This window comes from Gavia stellata, chromosome 6 (assembly GCF_030936135.1).
Source record: "Gavia stellata isolate bGavSte3 chromosome 6, bGavSte3.hap2, whole genome shotgun sequence".
Taxonomy (NCBI): Eukaryota; Metazoa; Chordata; class Aves; order Gaviiformes; family Gaviidae; genus Gavia; species Gavia stellata.
The window spans coordinates 7,898,340-7,915,744 of record NC_082599.1 but is presented as its reverse complement, the minus strand read 5'-3'; the positions used below and the strand labels follow the sequence as shown (position 1 = coordinate 7,915,744).

The 17,405-nt window shown below is 44.7% G+C and overlaps 2 protein-coding genes across 3 annotated transcripts in view; one reads left to right on the top strand and one right to left on the bottom strand.

Moving 5' to 3' along the window:
* Window positions 1–7,953, top strand: part of KMT2C (lysine methyltransferase 2C) — a 205,568-nt gene extending 197,615 nt beyond the window's left edge. The window contains exons 53-60 of the mRNA XM_059818961.1: window positions 462–1,581; window positions 2,599–2,735; window positions 2,898–3,040; window positions 3,305–3,473; window positions 4,378–4,494; window positions 5,136–5,209; window positions 5,614–5,722; window positions 5,978–7,953. Of these exons, the coding sequence (XP_059674944.1) occupies window positions 462–1,581; window positions 2,599–2,735; window positions 2,898–3,040; window positions 3,305–3,473; window positions 4,378–4,494; window positions 5,136–5,209; window positions 5,614–5,722; window positions 5,978–6,070 (1,962 nt within the window). The 3' untranslated portion in view covers window positions 6,071–7,953. The remainder of the gene's footprint in view (window positions 1–461; window positions 1,582–2,598; window positions 2,736–2,897; window positions 3,041–3,304; window positions 3,474–4,377; window positions 4,495–5,135; window positions 5,210–5,613; window positions 5,723–5,977) is intronic.
* A 3,718-nt stretch (window positions 7,954–11,671) lies between these two features.
* GALNT11 (polypeptide N-acetylgalactosaminyltransferase 11) overlaps window positions 11,672–17,405 on the bottom strand; it is a 38,803-nt gene continuing 33,069 nt past the window's right edge. For both annotated transcript variants that reach the window (XM_059818396.1, XM_059818397.1), the window contains 2 exons: window positions 14,626–14,763; window positions 11,672–12,275 (listed from right to left, as the gene is read on the bottom strand). In XM_059818396.1, the coding sequence (XP_059674379.1) occupies window positions 12,144–12,275; window positions 14,626–14,763 (270 nt within the window). In that variant the 3' untranslated portion in view covers window positions 11,672–12,143. The remainder of the gene's footprint in view (window positions 12,276–14,625; window positions 14,764–17,405) is intronic.

The window sequence follows — 17,405 nt, the reverse complement described above, 5'->3', positions numbered from 1 at the left end:
ATGATGGAATTTTGATAACTATGGTGTCATTCCACTTGGGTTATGATCCTGATAAGGAGTGTTCCAGGGCTGTCAGGGAATGACGGATCATCCCATTCTTCTTGCTCTGGTTACCCGCTTCGGCCAGGTAACAGGAGTGCCCGGTACAGTCAGTGCTGTTCCCTGCCTCAGCCATGCACGAGTCCCTGATGCGGTCAAGGGACGCTTGACCACCCAACTCGTTACACAAAGGCCAGGGCCTAGCTGGAATTTCTGAGATCGTAGAGCTATCCAAGGGAAAGGGGGAAGGAATGCACCACCACAACGGGTCAGGGTAATTTCCATCTTTCTCTGTTGCTGCATCATGAATTTTAGGCATTCTGAGTAGCCTTTTCCATACTGACCTGGCAGTGTTTTCAAGATACATTTAATGGTTAACGGTTTGAGATTTTTTTCTTAAGAGTTTTCTATTGATCTAGCAGGAGTCGGTTCCATCTTTGCCACAGTCGCCGATGAAAGAGAGGCCGCCTAAAGCATTCCATCAGTACAGCAACAACATCTCCACTCTGGATGTCCACTGTCTGCCTCAGTTGCAGGAAAAAGTTTCTCCACCATCATCACCTCCCATCATGTTCCCCCCTGCATTTGAAGCAGCCAAGGTAGAGGCAAAACCGGATGAGCTTAAGGTAACGGTGAAACTAAAACCTAGGTTAAAAGCAATACACAGTAGTCTTAATGACTGTCGGCCTCCAAGTAAGAAATGGAAAGGAATGAAATGGAAAAAGTGGAGCATTCAGATTGTGATTCCTAAAGGATCATTCAAACCTCCTTGTGAAGAAGAAATAGATGAATTTCTTAAAAAACTGGGCACAACCCTTAAACCAGATCCTGTGCCTAAGGACTACAGGAAATGTTGCTTCTGTCACGAGGAAGGTGATGGATTAACTGATGGACCAGCAAGGCTTCTTAACCTGGATTTAGACCTTTGGGTCCATTTGAACTGTGCTCTTTGGTCTACAGAAGTCTACGAGACACAAGCTGGTGCCTTAATAAACGTGGAACTAGCACTGCGAAGAGGCTTGCAAATGAAATGCATGTTTTGTCACAAAATGGGTGCCACCAGCGGTTGTCACAGGTTAAGGTGCACCAATATTTATCACTTTACCTGTGCCATTAAAGCACAATGCATGTTTTTTAAAGACAAAACCATGCTTTGCCCCATGCACAAACCAAAGGGAACTCATGAGCAAGAACTTAGTTACTTTGCAGTCTTCAGGAGGGTCTACGTTCAGCGTGATGAAGTGCGGCAGATCGCTAGCATCGTTCAGCGAGGAGAACGTGACCACACTTTCCGTGTGGGAAGCCTGATTTTCCATGCTGTCGGTCAGCTGCTGCCACAGCAGATGCAGGCCTTCCACTCCTCAAAAGCACTCTTCCCCGTGGGTTACGAGGCCAGCCGCTTGTACTGGAGCATGAGATACGCAAACAGACGCTGTCGCTATCTCTGTTCAATTGAGGAGAAGGACGGGCTTCCATTGTTTGTCATCAAGGTTGTGGAGCAAGGCCACGAAGATCTGGTCCTTACTGACACCACACCAAAAGGTAAAGTTTGTGAACTAAGATCGTGACTTTTGTGGGTTTGCTGTTAGTTTTGTTGCTGCTGATACTTACCAGATGTATGACAGATGTTTCAAGTAACATGTTGCAGAGACTATTCTAATGTAACGCTTAGAGTTAGGCCCATTTCCAGGGCCCATTTTTAATATCGTGCTACAAAGACTGAGGACACATTTGAACAAATTGTATAAGCTGCAAATAGGACTTGTTACAAGTTCCTAGAGGAGACCCAGGACTGAGTATTGAAAGTGAATTAAAATATTAGGAATGTCAGCATAGGTTTCCTCTCATGAAAAGTGACTTTCTTTAAATATGTTATCATTACTCAATTATCTTCAAATCAGCTGTGCTCAAGTTAGTAAGCAATAAAAAGACGGTTGAGTTGACCATGTCGTTCTCAGGGCAGGTAACGTTGTCTCTGGTGGGGTGAGGAATGATACCTGAGACTGTGAACATGCCAGGCAGGTCTTGGGAGCATGGTGGGTGAACGTGTGCGTGGCCTGTAATGCTCTGGGTCTTAACCCCTTCGTGCTGCGAGTACTGACACGCTCAGTCTCGCTCTGCCCCGTCAAACCACTGCCGGGCGAATTGCCCACATACAACTGAGAGCTGACTAATCAATCAATGGAAATAGAATATATAGTTTATTTTCAGAAAATTCTACTTTGTGCAGGTTTTTTCAGGAGAATCTGTCTATCTTATTATTGTCAGAGGACTGAAAGTTTCCATGCTGCCAATACTACAAGTCCATTCCTGAGAATCGAGGGTGCAGTGGAAATGTTGTGTGTGTTTGGGATTTTGTTCAGGACAAAATAGCAACTTGCCAAATGATTCTCCGCTTCACTTTTGAAACACCGGCCTGTTTGTGTATGCAACCAACGACAGAATGCTTTTTCAGTATTGGTTTCTGGTTCCTGATAGCCTCAGGCGTTTGTTTGAAAACCAGTAGGACAGCCTTTTATTTTTTTGATCCCTGTAATTCTTTCCCATATGGTTGTGTAGGTGTGTGGGATAAAATCTTGGAGCCCGTTGCTTCTGTTAGAAAAGAATCTGAAATGCTCCAGCTGTTTCCCGGCTATTTGAAGGGTGAAGACCTCTTTGGTTTGACAGTCTCTGCAGTGGCCAGGATTGCTGAGTCGGTGAGTCTTCACCATCCCAGTTCTTGCTGGACCACCCCAAATTGTTGGATATACACATGAGAAGGGGAACAGGAATAAGTGTGGAAAAGTAAATACTTTGTTACCCACGATTAACATAGAATTACTTGGATTTTTTTTTTCTTTTTGTCTGTTTTTTTGCAGCTGCCAGGGGTTGAGGCCTGTGAGAACTACACTTTCCGCTATGGCCGAAACCCCTTAATGGAACTCCCTCTTGCCATCAACCCCACGGGCTGTGCCCGTGCCGAGCCTAAAATGAGTACCCATGTCAAGAGGTTTGTGTTAAGGTATTTTGTTTTAATTTCACATAGTACAGCCCAGGGTTTATAGGCTGCTTAGGGTTATTTGTGCTTTCGTCTGCTGCTTACAAACCCTGTCGTCGTTGGCTGTGTATGTGCATGCCCGAATCAAAGGAACTGCTTTGTTGTCTCTGCTAGCTGGCTTTCAGTGTCTGTATGTCTAAAGGAATTTTGAATGGGTTTTGTGACTGTTTTCAGAGAAATCTTCAGTTTTTCTTGTATTCTTTCCCGTTACATGCCCAATTCCTACAGGCCTCACACCTTGAATAGCACCAGCACATCGAAGTCATTTCAGAGCACAGTTACGGGAGAACTGAACGCGCCTTACAGTAAGCAGTTCGTCCATTCCAAGTCCTCTCAGTACCGCAAAATGAAAACTGAATGGAAGTCCAATGTGTATCTAGCTCGCTCTCGGATTCAGGTCAGTTCTCATTTTAGGAAATGTATACTAAAATTTATTACTTATACTTTCATTTACATATATTTTAGACAAATTTTATATTTGTGTATATTTTCTGTAGAAATTTTTATAAAATTTATATTTAAAACTAAAGGAATTGCAAAATTCCTTCAACTCTCGTCCCCAAATTGGCAATTTTTCTGGGGCCAAATCACTTCCATAGACTTAACTAGAAAGAAATCTTACTTAAGATATTGTCAATATCTTAAGAATTCATTTGTTGCTGTCATCTAGACAAAAAAGTTTCTTTGGAGGTTTGGGGTTTTTTTAGCATATTTCTCAAAAACTTAGTAAAACTTAATAAAAATACGAATATACAGTGGAAGTATGACATGCTCAGACCAAGCTGAGTGAAGTGGTATGAGACCAGCATGGAGAGTCCAATACTTGTTTGCATTCATAAAAATAATAAACTTGTTGCTTTATGTAATCATGTTGGTGGTTTTGCTCCACAGACTATTTTGCGAAAGCTTTGTCATTAATCTTTTATGAACACAGTTGTTTATTTTAGGTTGGACTTAACTGTGCTGTTGTGCTCCTATTAGGTTTCTCCGTTCTAGTAAGGCTGGCTTTATTTTTCAGTGGATTTATAATCTTTACACAGTCAGGTGTCAGAGGTGTAAGAGAAGCTTTCTCACCCCGATAGAAGCCAAGTATGTTTTCTTGCATCTCGAAAATGCAACGTGAAGCTGGGTTCTGCATCTGGGCTGTTACAGCATCCGTTACCTATCGGGGCCGATTCATTCTTCCTGGGTAGTTTACTTTTCACATGATTTTCTGCAGGAACAGTTTTGGGGCACGGTGAAGAATGCAATGTAAATGTAAATTTATTACAAAATTCTAAATAGCAACATATTTTTTGTAGGGCCTGGGCTTATATGCTGCTAGAGACATTGAAAAGCACACTATGGTCATTGAATATATTGGAACTATTATCCGGAATGAGGTAGCAAACAGGAAGGAGAAGCTTTATGAATCTCAGGTACGGGTGGTGTTTGTTCGCTCTTTCTTTCGCCTTCCCCTTTCAAACGTTCATACAACAAAACAAATGCTGTTCTTCTATTTGATGAATTCGGGTCCCCTGATTTCTGTTTTCTGCTGTGCTATAAATGCAGTAGGCTAAAAATAAAACCAGAGGAGTCTACAATGTTTCTTATCAAAGGATCAGAGTATTTAAATGTTTAATAAATCTCACAGCACCCTGGCCAGGTAGGTAATATATATCCTCTGTCCCAGACGACAAAGACAGCTCTGACAGAGATGCCAGGACCTCAATTTTTCATGAGAACATCTAAATTTAAAGCAACTTCCTGTGTGCAACTCGGTGGTATTGTAACAGCACATATTTGTGAAGCGCTTCAAGATCCTGGATGAAAGGCAGTACAGAAGCTATTAGGGAAATGGTAGTTCACCAGAGATCTAATGTTTGTGACCCATCCACTCCCTCACAAGCCAGCGAGGGCAAGGGCAGTATGCGACTCGCGCTTTCCCTCCTGAGCCTGTGGGCAATGTCTGATCCCGAAAGCGGAGGACACTCGGAGGTAGCCCACCCTGCTGCCTCGTTTTGATCATTGACAATTACGTAAAGTCTCCAAGAATCTTGTTTCCAATTCTGTTTTTCAGAACCGCGGCGTGTACATGTTCCGCATTGACAATGACCACGTCATCGACGCTACCCTGACGGGAGGTCCTGCAAGGTGGGTGGCTCTGCAGAGATCTCTGACCTCCTTCTGGGGAGTCATCCACGCTCCCTGGCCTGGGGCTCTTTGTGAGGGACTCGGGTTTGTGGTTTTCTCAATGGTTTTTATGCTCTGAGCTGGTACATTCAGTCTTCGGACTATTCCACTGAAATAATGTCTTCTTTTTCATTAGCTTTGCTCATCTTTGTTTCATGGCAGCTATGAAGAAAGAATGGGATTTTTTTTTTAACGCTTGATTTTTTTGACGTTTTCTAGGTAAAGAAACAAGTACAGAGTAATATAATTGTATCTGGGAAGTCAGTGCGCCCCTGAAGCTAAGGTCATTCTAAGGTTTGGTTTAGATTTGCCTCAAGAGGTGCGTTTTCTTAAAAGGTTACCTTTCTTAAACTCTGTTTTCGTAGGTATATCAACCATTCGTGTGCACCTAACTGTGTGGCTGAGGTGGTAACTTTCGAGAGAGGACACAAGATTATCATTAGCTCCAGCAGGAGAATCCAGAAGGGGGAGGAGGTAGGGCGCTCGCCTTTGTTCTCACTTACCTGTTGCTCCTTGCGTTCATTTCTAGATAGTCGGGTGATGTCCACGGCCAGTAGCACAACTTGTGCTGGGGTAGGAGGGGTGACATTTCCCTTCCCTTCTTCCCTTTTAAACCTTGCCAGTTCCTAACAGTGCAGCCTCTAGCGCGGTTTGCTATTTAAGCTGTAGGTAGAAGGAAAGCTGTGGTAGATCGTTCTTCCATAACCATCCTCCTGCATCTTCTTCCAGCTCTGCTATGACTACAAGTTTGATTTCGAAGATGACCAGCACAAGATTCCATGTCACTGTGGAGCTGTAAACTGCCGAAAGTGGATGAACTAGAATGCATTCCTTGCTGTCTTTGAGGGTTGCTTGTCCCTAGGAAGAAGTGATTCACATTTTGATTTTGTCGACGGAAAATTGTTGCCTTTTTGAAGGGGGAAAAAAAAAAATCACTTCTGGAAGTACAGATTTCTACTCAAGTATTTAAAAAGAAAAAAAAAAAAAGGAAAAAAAAACCAAACCAAGCACCAGAAGCAAGCCGGCAAAATCTGAAGCTAACTTTCCAGACACGTGGAGGTTAAACTGAATTAACAGAATGGTCCAGCACTTTTGTTTTTGAGCTCATTAAGGAGAAACTGTTTAACTTGGGCAAAGAACCGATGGCTGACCTGCGGGAGTGCAGGTGGGCATATATGAATGTAAGACTGAAATCACCAGCGAAAGGGAGAAGTCCAAAGTGCTGGCCACAGCCTTATTTGATAAAGGGGCAGGCCCTCTAATTAAAGAAAAATTTTAAATAAAAGTAGACACCACTGAACAAGGAATGTACTGAAACGACTTCCTTAGGGATAGAGCTAAGGGAAAAAATAACTTGCACTAAAATACATTTAAATACTTGATTCCATGAGTCAGTTTATTGTAGTTTTTGATTTCTGTAAAATAAGAGAACCTTTTTGTATTTATTATTGAATAAGTGAATGAAGCTATTTTTAAAAAGAAAGTTAGAAGAAAGCCAAGCTGCTGCTGTTACCTGCAGAACTAACAAACTCTGTTACTTTGTACAAAAGTGTAAATATTTTGAGAAAAAAAATACAGTATAAAAATAGTTATTGACCAAATGCTACCAGACTCTGCAGCAGTTCGGGTGCTTATTATAAACTGTCAATAGGGATGTTACAATATGATCTCATGTGTTACCAGACATGTGATTACAATTACGGAATAACCAAAATCTCAATTTAAAGAGAGGGGGTTTTTTTATGTTTCAAGCAGTCTCAACTGTGGTCTTATTAGAATTTTTTTAAGTAAACCTTAAGCCTGGTAAGGGCATGTATATTACACCTCTGACTTTTGTAGATGTTTGGGTAATTTAGATTAATTTTATTTGTATTATATTGTTGCATCCCTATTTCTTAAGTCAGGTTTTTTGTGCTTACAATTTGTGATAACTGTGAATAACTGCTAAAACCACCCAAAATAGAGGCTGGACATGGTTTTTTCTTCAGCAAAAGTAGTCAAGATGAGGTGACTGTTCAGCCTACATTAAATCATGTAAACAGCATAGAATCATGTAGTTGGAGCTTAAGTCTGATATGATAGCCTTCTTAAAAGGAAAACAAGGAAAAAAATTAGATGTAACGTGCTTGCAGCTGCAGGACTCTGGCAATAGGGGTTTGGAAAATGTAATTTAAAGATGTGTTTGTATGGATTGTTTTTGTTTACATTTCTTTAAAAAAATAAACACTGTTTTGTGTTTGCTTGTAGAAATTTAATCAGCATTTTGAACCAGGTTAGCTTTTTATTTTGTACTTAAAATTCTGGTACTGACACTTCACAGGCTAAATATAAAAAAATGAAGTTTTTTTTTTGTGTGCACAATTAAAGTGGACTGTAAACTGTTGGTATATTCAGTAATACAGTTCTGAACTTGTAATGTATATGGCATGATGTATTTTTATCTTACAGAATAAATCAATTGTATATATTTTTCTCTTGATAAATAGCTGTATGAAATTGTTTCTTGAATATTTTTCTTCTCTTGTACAATATTCCAACATCCTACCAGTATTTGTCCTACAGTTTTTTCTGTTCTGTATAATAGTATCTAATGTTGGCAAAAAAACACAAAAACAACACAAAAAAAAAGAATTTTTTGAAGTATACAGAGTGTTATGGGTTTTGGAATTTGTGGAAACAGATTTAGAAGATCAGCATTTACAAATAAAAATATTTTACATCTATAAATTATATCCTCCTGTTTTCATTTGGGGTGTCTGGTTTCTAGTTCTTTCAGGATTTCAGTGTCTGCTTCCATCAGCAAGAAACATTTCCATTCCCCTCGTCGACGCTGTGAGGCCATGTCCTGAGCACCTACCAGGTATCATTCCCCACAATCATGTTTTCCCCCCAAAAATCTGCCAAAGATGCTAAAAAAGCAGCAATGCTCTCTTCTGCTTGTACTTGGTTTTGACTGGGCTAGAGTTAATTTTCTTCACAGCAGCTTGTATGGGGCTGTGTTTTGGATTTGTGACCAAACCACTGTTGATGACACAGGGATGTGTTAGTTCCTGCTGAGCAGCACTTGCACAGCGTCAAGGCCTTTTCTGCAGCCCGCCAGCGAGTAGGCTGGGGCTGGGCAAGGAGTTGGGAGGGGACATAGCCGGGACAGCTGACCCTGACTGAGCAAGGGGCTACTCCATACCCTCGGACGTCACAGCTAGCAATAAAAGCTGGAGGAGGAAGGGGGAGATGCTCAGCAGTAGGGTGTTTTTCTTCTCAAGTTACTCATGATGGAGCCCTGATTTCCTGGAGATGGCTGAACACCTGCCTGTCGGTGGGTAAGTGGATGAATGCTGTGTTTCGCTTTGCCTTGTGTTCATGGTTTTTGCTTTACCTGTAAACTGTCTTTATCTTAACCCACAAGTTTTTAATACTTTCACCCTTTCAAGTCTCTCCCCCATCCTGCTGGGGCAGGGGTGAGTGAGGGGCTGTGTGGGGTTAAACCATGACACTGCTGCAATGAAATTGCCTGACACCAGAGGTATTTCTTTCTATCAAGACCTCAGTCCTGGGTCAAGGCTAAAAAAGGGCTCCAAGATTTATTGCAGCAAAGTGGGAACAAGCCAGGCCAAAGCTGTTCTCCAGTGTTAGTTATTTATATCGTGCACTTCAGCTGCTGGAAGGCAGAGGAGCTGTCATCTGCCCAGGGCCTGAGAATGTGTGGTGTGGGCATTCAGGATGAGCTGAAGGGGGGCGGGAGCTCGGAGCAGTGGCTAGTTCAGCAGCTCTCGAGGAGCTGCATTTTGCTCCTGAATGCCCACCTCAGCCCTGGCCTGCAACCACAAGTTCACGCAGGGCAGGCCAACCTCGGAAACATGACAGAAATGAGCCACGAAGCAAAGCTGCTGTCAGCCACGGTCACTACCGACTCCATGAGCCCTCAATAAGGAGACATTTGATGCAGAGGCTTAAAAACTAGTCCCAGGCACAGTTCTTTTACAAATAATAAATTTCTCAGTATGGCAATGGCAAACTGAGTGCTGTGACAGCTTCTAACTCGGGATAAGGCTTTTCCTTCTAGTCTTCCTATTCAGCCAAATTCCCAAGGGCCAGCTGTGAGTGGTCACTCAAATATAGGAAGAAAACAGAATTTCCACTTGACCACAGGCAGCCCAGGCCAGGCCTAGCTGAGAACAGGCAACTGATTCAGGACTGGGTGCGCACAGAAGAGAGTCATAACCCTTGCTTGTTTAAATTTTACGTGCAATGACCTGGCTGTGCAGCTGCAGCACTGAACAGCTATGGCTGTGGCCAGAAATTGTTCACTGCAGAAATGGCTGACACTGTCCAAAATGCCATTGCCTCCATCTGTTCCTGGAAACCAGCACCGGTCCCTAGGTCCTGGCAGTGGTTGGGCGTGCGGAGGCAGCACGGCACGGCCTGTGTGGGAGGGCTCAGCCCAGCCCCACGAGCTCCGGCTGAAGCTGCAGGCCCACGCACGCAGCGCTGCCAACATGGGTATTGCTCATTTAGGGAGGGGAAAAAAAAAAAAAGGTCTATTATTTATATGAGAATGAGGTTGAATGTTTATCTTACCTTCTTTATATTAAGGAACAATCCAGCTGCAACTCAGTGGTCCATCAATTCTACATTCTTGTCTGTTAGTGCAGGCTTAAAAGACCACATGGATTGAGCTGGTTTTGACAGCAGCCTCCAAATTTCCTCACTGGGAGCAAAAGGTCAAAAATTCTCTGTGGCAACAGACTCGGACTGTAAATAAAGCAAGCTTCTGCTGTGCCTGTTTGAGGATTTGTTTGGTTTTTGAGTTTTTATTATTTTTTAAAGCCACAGAAAAAAAGGCAGAGCAAGGCTACTGCAGAGCCAATGGGACAGCCAAAACACATTTCACAGCCTACAGGAAAGCCCAGCCCACAGCTGGGAGCAGCTGTACCAGCACCCACTGCTGCCTCACGCTCGCTCGTGGGAGCAGTCGGGGTTAACGAGACAGGCGTAAACAAAGCTGCAACCCTTCCTTTCATCCCCAACAAGGACTGGAATTAATTCCATGCACAACACCCACCCAGGTGTCCCCCCTGAAGGAGGCAGGTATTTGTGCAAGGACAGGCAGGACAAACCCGCTCTCGAGCTGTCCGCACACTGCGCTGGCTGGTTCTATGCCACCCTCGTCGCCGCTGAAAGGGTTCAGAGGCCACTCTGAGCTGACACTGTGCAAATCTGTTCCAGCCCCAAAGGCCGGGCAGCCCCACACTGCGCTGCAACAGCGGTTTGGGAACCAATTTCAAGACTCTGGGTGTCCCTACAAGGGCCGCCTAACCCAGCAAGGTGCACAGCACAGGCCTCAGCCGACATACAGCTGCTGAAGGGGGCTGGGGTTGTTTTTAGAGACTTTTGGTGGTAGGAAGGAACTTGGCTGCTGTCTGACTTAATTATTCCCATGGTAATGCTTTATCTGGAAGAACTTCCGCTTCAGCCTATTGTTCTGGTTTACAGTTAAACCCTACTTAGCTGGTTCCTCCCTGCCTGTGACTCACTGCTTCCACTGAAGGAGGCAAGAAACTGCGCAGTGGCCAGGGACCGCTCTTACCTGCTCATTTTCTTCCTCCTGCGCTTCTCCCCCCAGGGTGGCTGCACTGGCAGACGGCTGAAGGACCAAATGCAATCTGTCACAAGTGAATCTCTCCTCTCTGCGGGAAGACGTGGGTCTATCATTACTCCAACATTATCGTTATTTGCCTCACGCTGCCCAAATGTCAATAACTGGATGCTGGAGTATTTGTGCAGCTGGAAAATGTTTCCGCTGCCCAAGCAAAAGGGCAAGGCTGTCCTGGCGCTGCGGCGTTTGGACTGCATGCTTCCCAGGGAAGGCAGGTCGCTGCGGCGTGATAAACAAGGCCAACATGGCTAAGAAAAAATACACTGGGTAAGAGCGGCTTTTCTCTTCTGCAGCAGCTTCTGTGCACTCCGGGCCTGAGGCAGGAAGTCAAAGAAAGGTAAAAAGTGAAATAAAAGAACTTGGGAAAGGAAACAGAGAAATGGGGGGGGGGGGGAGAGAAATTATCTGTCAAACCTTCCAAGATATGAGAGAGGGAGAAAGAGCCGGCTGTGAAGAAAAGGGAGTGAAAACAAGGGAAGACACAAATCATGTGAACATTAGTTTGCATCAATCTCTTAGCTGGTGCTTTCTGGTCCAATAGCTACAAAGAGTAAGGCCATACAGATTAATAAAAAAATGATACTTTATTTTAAATGCAGCTACTGTCATGAGTCATCAAAATAGACTTTGTAATAGTTACTTTGTTTTAAATATGAGGTGACGAATGACAGCTAAGAATTTAAACTACGTGAAATGTCCTAAAATTGTAAATTAAAAGAGCTAAATTTAAATATTACAAATGACAATTTTCAGAAGAAAAAAGGGAATAAAAATTTTTTTCCAGAAAAAGTAAAATAATTTGGCCAGTAAAACCATACTAAAAACGTAAATTAATGAGATACTGCACATGAAATACTTGAAGTTGACTCCTTTCTGTCATTGTCATTTAAAAGATCCACAAAGCTAAAATCTCACAATTTAAATTACATTGCTCTAATAATTTCTCTTACTTAAAAACAGTTCAATAATCCAGGATAATCCAAGGAACCGCTGATAAATTGCACTTCTACGTGTTGTTCAGCAGTGGGGCTGCTGCACCTGACCAGGGACCGGTGACCACATGGACCTTCTCATGCACACAGCTCTTTATAGCAGAGGATTTTCTAAAGGGTCCTTGCAATGGTTGTGCCGGGTGTAGCAGCTAAGGGCTCCTTGCAAAGCCCTCCAGAATGACTTAAAATCATGGCTGAAGGAGAATCGGGTCTTGGCTTAACACTTCTCAGCCGCATCCTCGCTGTCTCAGCTCTCAAAATGCCACTGCTGAGGAAGGGACCCATCACAGATGGCCATGGCCACGTACCCTTTGTGGCTAAGCGGATCTACCACCTTCATGCACTGCCCCACGGAGACCTGGTAGAGGCGGTTGTTTTTCTAGAGGAGAGAGAAAGACAGATGGGATTTATTTATGAAAACTTCTGTTCTACTCCACTGTCAAACTGAGGACAAAACCGATGCCTAAGGGGAGGGAATGCTCCTTCCTGACAGATGAGCTTTCAGCAGCCTCCCTGACGCACCAGACCCACAGCAGCACCATTTAAAAGCCACAGTACAGCACACCCCATAACCACGTTCAGACCTTGAAATGAAGGCGCTCATGTCCTTACAGGGACCCAGTTTGGATTTTGCTTATACCGTAGTTTCTTAATGAGGTAGAGGGATGATCAAAACCATTCCCAGCACGCAGCAAAGAGGAAAGCCTATAAGGCTACAGTGCAGCACAGCCATGTCCCTGCTCGGCATCTGGCCAAGCCTTAGCAATGCCGCTGCCCTCAGCACCCATGTGCTGGGGAGCTGTCGCACGGGGCGACAGGCCTCTCCTGCATGGTGGGTCCCAACAACCAGGGCAAGGCCAGACGCTAAGTCAAGTGTGAGAAGGAAACAGATCCTTCTTCTCTTTTTCCCCCCCAGAGGACCCTGTCATCCCTCCCCACCCCACCCCACCCCATAACAGCTTGTTGCAGCTGCTTTGGGCACTTTGGAGGCCCCTTTTCTGTCTGGAAAGGGCTCTCTGCACAGCACCAACAGCTTCAATGGGCAGCAACCTCCGGTCTGGCTCTCCTGCATGGAGGGAGCAGATACGTGAGAACAGCTCCACCACACTCCTTGTCACTGCTTATGGCCATAAGCAGATGCCCAGTGAAGTGAGAAGACATGGCAAGAATATACAAAGCTTCTTCAGAATACCCCCCCACCTCCGAGTCTTGTACTGTAACCGACAGTGCACAGTTGGCCTTTGTCTGTACCAGTGACTCACACACCTAACGTCTTTTTCCTTGCTCCCACAAGTCTTCACTTACCTAAAATGTCATGGCCTGCTCACATATTCCTCATGTAAAAGGTGCCCCACACCTTCAATTTGCCCTGCCACCCATCTCTGAACCTTCTCCAGCCCTAATTTAGCCTTTCTGAGAGGAGGCGACCAGCAAATGCAGTACGGGCAAACCACAATGGTGTGATGACATTTTTCTGCTTTGGCTCCTATTCCTTTCCTAATCAATCTGATACTTGATTCACTTTCTTTTGTTGTTGATCATTACCAAGCACCAATCTGACACCGTTATCAGATCTACTGCCTGTACCCCCAGTGGCAATGGCCAGCTCAAAGCCCACGTTTCACAGATGAAGCCCAGATTCTCCACCACCACCACAGGTGTGCACCTAACAGATAGGTGCATTGAATTTCAATGGCCGTTCTCTCAGCCTTGTAAAATCTTTGTCCCCTAACTCAAACTGAAGAACCCTGAATAATCTCTTATCAGCAGTAAAATTTTTCAGCTCGCTACTCCCACCACCATTTGCAGCCGTGGCTGTGGCACTGCTGGTACAGACTGTGGCAGAGCTGCAAGATGTCTCTGCAGGTGTCAGACATGCACAACCCTGGGCTCACGCCATATCTGCCTCTGTATCTCCAAACCATCTTGGATTGTAACAGCCTTCCTTACTTGACTCCACTTAGGAACTCGGGCTGCCAACAAGCAGCATGGTATGAACCCAAGACAGTTTATGCAGAGCTTTCCTGGAAGCGCAACAGGCAGTTCTGGCAGTGCCCTCCTCTTTGTTCAACCATATCTGTACTACAGACTCACTGCTATGTGGAGGGCATGTGAGAGAGCAGCCTCTGAGTTAATACCCAGGAGTCAAATCTCACATGTATGCAGCACTGGCTCAGTTTTGTGAAATCAGCCACTCCAGGCTCTAAGCGATTAAGCTAACGCAATGCAATTATAGGGCAGAAGCAACTGCAAAAAACCTCCTCTGTCAATCCTCAGCTCTGCCCTGTGCATCTTTAAGCACTAAGCAAAAATTACCACATGGACTGCTTCTGTCTCCCAGTCCTGCAAACACAAGACAACAAAAAGCTGCAGGGTCATTTTTGTTCTCTCTAGCATGTCCCTGTGAGCCACAAGTGCTGCAGGTGGCTGTGACAAGCAGAAAAAAAGGCTAAACAGGGCTGCAGAAACCTTCCTGTGTTGCAAAGGAGAGCCTGCATGTCCCAGAGCTCAGCGAAAGTCTTATTCAGGCTGAAATGCAGCCACCAAAGCCCATGCAACTTTTGTACAGGCTGCCTAGACTGTGGGGTAGGCCTAGTCCAGTACAATTTACTTTGTACATCTGAGGTTTGGTCATAATTAAACTCGACCCTGATGTCCTGTTAGTGCTATTGTCACTTATTAAGACATTAATTAGAAGCAACATGCTATACACCAGCCACTCCACTTACCCCAAATGTCCACTGCTGTGAGCCGCCGGACCCATGGCATTTCATGAGACGAGGTGGATCGGACGAGCGAGTTTCCGAAACATCCAAGCAAAGGAGATTATTTAAAATGAGCTCATGATCTTCATTGTAAATCCAGACCTGAAAGAAAAGATAGAAAGAGATTTATGCCAATGTTTCCGGGTAGGTGCCTCGCATCTTTTTTTCAGCTACAGAGGAGGCGCTTTAGCATCTGCATGTTAGAGATGTGCCTTTCAACGCCCACTGCCTCTTTGCTGCCTTTTTTCCAGCAACTGAAATGCAGCTGCAGTGCTCTATTGCCTTCCCAACATCACACAGTGTTAGCCCACGCAGAGGCACTAAAAGGACCAATGGTGTTTCTGCCCTGTAACTAGCATTTTTAAAATCAAGCAGACCCCATACGTTCCTTCTGTCCAGGCAGCTAGACAAGATAACGAGACAGGCAAGTGGTGGATCTCTGAGCAGGTGACCAGCCACTCTCTGAGCCAAGTCATTAAGCCAGGCAGTAAATTTCCTTATTCAAAAGATGATCGTTTAGTCATGAAGGAGGGGCTGTGGTGGATTGCCTCAGCTCTACATAAGGAGCCAGCAAGGGGCCAGAGGAGGACGCTGGATGAGAGCATATGGCCCAAGAGCTGTGGGGAAGTAGCTTGGCAGGCATGTGAGGTCAAAAGGTATCTCCAATCTTCTTTGAAACTGCTGCATTTAGCCATAAACACATAGGAATTTATTTAACATTGTGCTCTGGGGTCAGCTTGTAGAAACCAAAACCAGCTGTGCAAATTCTGGTGCCAGATAGCCTACACAAGTCCCCACACTGGTCCCAAGGTCCTACTCCTTACAGCTGGTGGCCTGGTCCTCAAAGGTCTTCACTCAATTAGAAGATGATCGCTGACATCCAGGTGCTATCAAAACTTTCCACACTGCTCTCCGGGGAGCAAGAGAAATCACTGCTTCACAATTCCTGTTCTGAAACTACATGCTCCATAACTGACAGGTTTATGTACTTCTCTGCTCCCCAGCCAAACTGCTTTTGCTCTGTGCCATGCTCAGAGGGAGACTAGCCCTCCCACATCACACCCACTTTGTTTTAGCTGAACCAACATGAAAATGTCTTGATCTGGACCTCAAGGACCTACACAATATCCTAGCAGCTCACACAGTGGTGGGAACCAAATTCAGCCCCTCCCTGGGGCCCACCTGTATAAAGCAAGAATGCATTGGTTCACATTTGCAGCTTCAACTGCATTTGGGTTCCTGAATTTACATGACATTACAGGAGTTTCTCTGTTATCACACTGAAAACCACCATCACCTCTAACAAGAAGCAAAGACACACTCAACCTGTCAGTTTATCCTCTCCCACATGCTACTTTAGCAGAAGCAGGTATTTTTATTGTTGGCATAAAAAAAAAGTGTTAGGCCTTCAGTTGCTGCAGTTCATACCCATACTCTGCTAGCTCTCACTGGGCTGCCTAAACCTTGCTTTGGAGTGAGGCACGTCTGGCACAGCTAAAGGTTCAGGGAAGCTGGACCATCACCCTGGTCCAAATGCAGGAGTCTATAGTCCCCTTTTCCTCCTTCAGTGCCATCAGGCCTGTAAAGTCAAATATCAGTTAGGCAGAGGACCTGGAGCTCTCTTAACCAACAGGAGACTGACCCCTATGCCAGAAAGCAAAGAAATGAAGGAACTTCGGTGTGTGCACCTCAAAATATCCTGGGTTACATAGGGGTAGGGAAAAGGAGAAGTATGTGAAAACTGTAACTCTGCAGTGCAGGGAGAGTCTGCAGAGACCATCTGGCTAAACACCAGACAACTGCTATTCTGATAGCACAGCAGGGCCCCTGCAGTCACACAGCACCTGGACAGCATCTCCCAACCTCTCCGGATGCTCAGCAGGCAACAGCACAGCTGGCCAGGTCTCAATCTGCTGCCATTCCCAGACCTGACCCCAGGCTGGTGTGTACAAGGAGCAGCCCCGCTCATTCGCCTCACTTGCCATCATCAACTTCCTTGTCCCTGACTTCTGCCTCTGAATGAGAGGGAATTGAGCCCCTCATAACTGTACCAGAAGTACTTGTACCTACAGGCATGCTAAGTTCTTCTGGTGCTCTCTTCTTACAGTCCTGGTCAGCCTTGATTTCACACAGCTCAGTGCTGCAGTAACCATGCCCACTGTGCAAGTTATTTTTTTTAGCCACTAAGTCTGCACAAGTTTCACACTCAGAGTATAGAATATCAAATTCCAGGCATAAAAGTCAGGCAAACGAGACGACAATTCTAATTTTTATTTTTTTTTTGTCTGATGAAACGAAGAACAGCCTTCTGGAAGGAGCTGTGTTTCAGGACACTGCCTCAGTTGGACAGCATGATTGGAAAGCATGCAGCTCATTCATTATCACAGTGACTATTATAATACAGTGAAGGCCTCCTTTGAGGAAGTGCAGGTATTACATTAAAATTTGCCCTAACCTCAGGCGTTCTGTGCCTTCTAACATACTTTTTCTGTTTAAACCCTCTCATGAGAAAGAAACCATGGCAAGATTAAAGAGAAGGAGAGAATGGAGAAATAGCAGGACTTGCCAGAAGAGTATTATTATTAAAAGAAGAGTAATGATGGAGCCAAATCCAAACAACAGATGTAAACAGTAAGAATTGAGAGAGAAGACTGCAGTGGCACAGGGAGCAGACCTTTAATCAAAAGCTGAGTAATGGCAAAGAACACACAACAGTGGTTAAATCCGGCCTTCCTTCTCCAGGA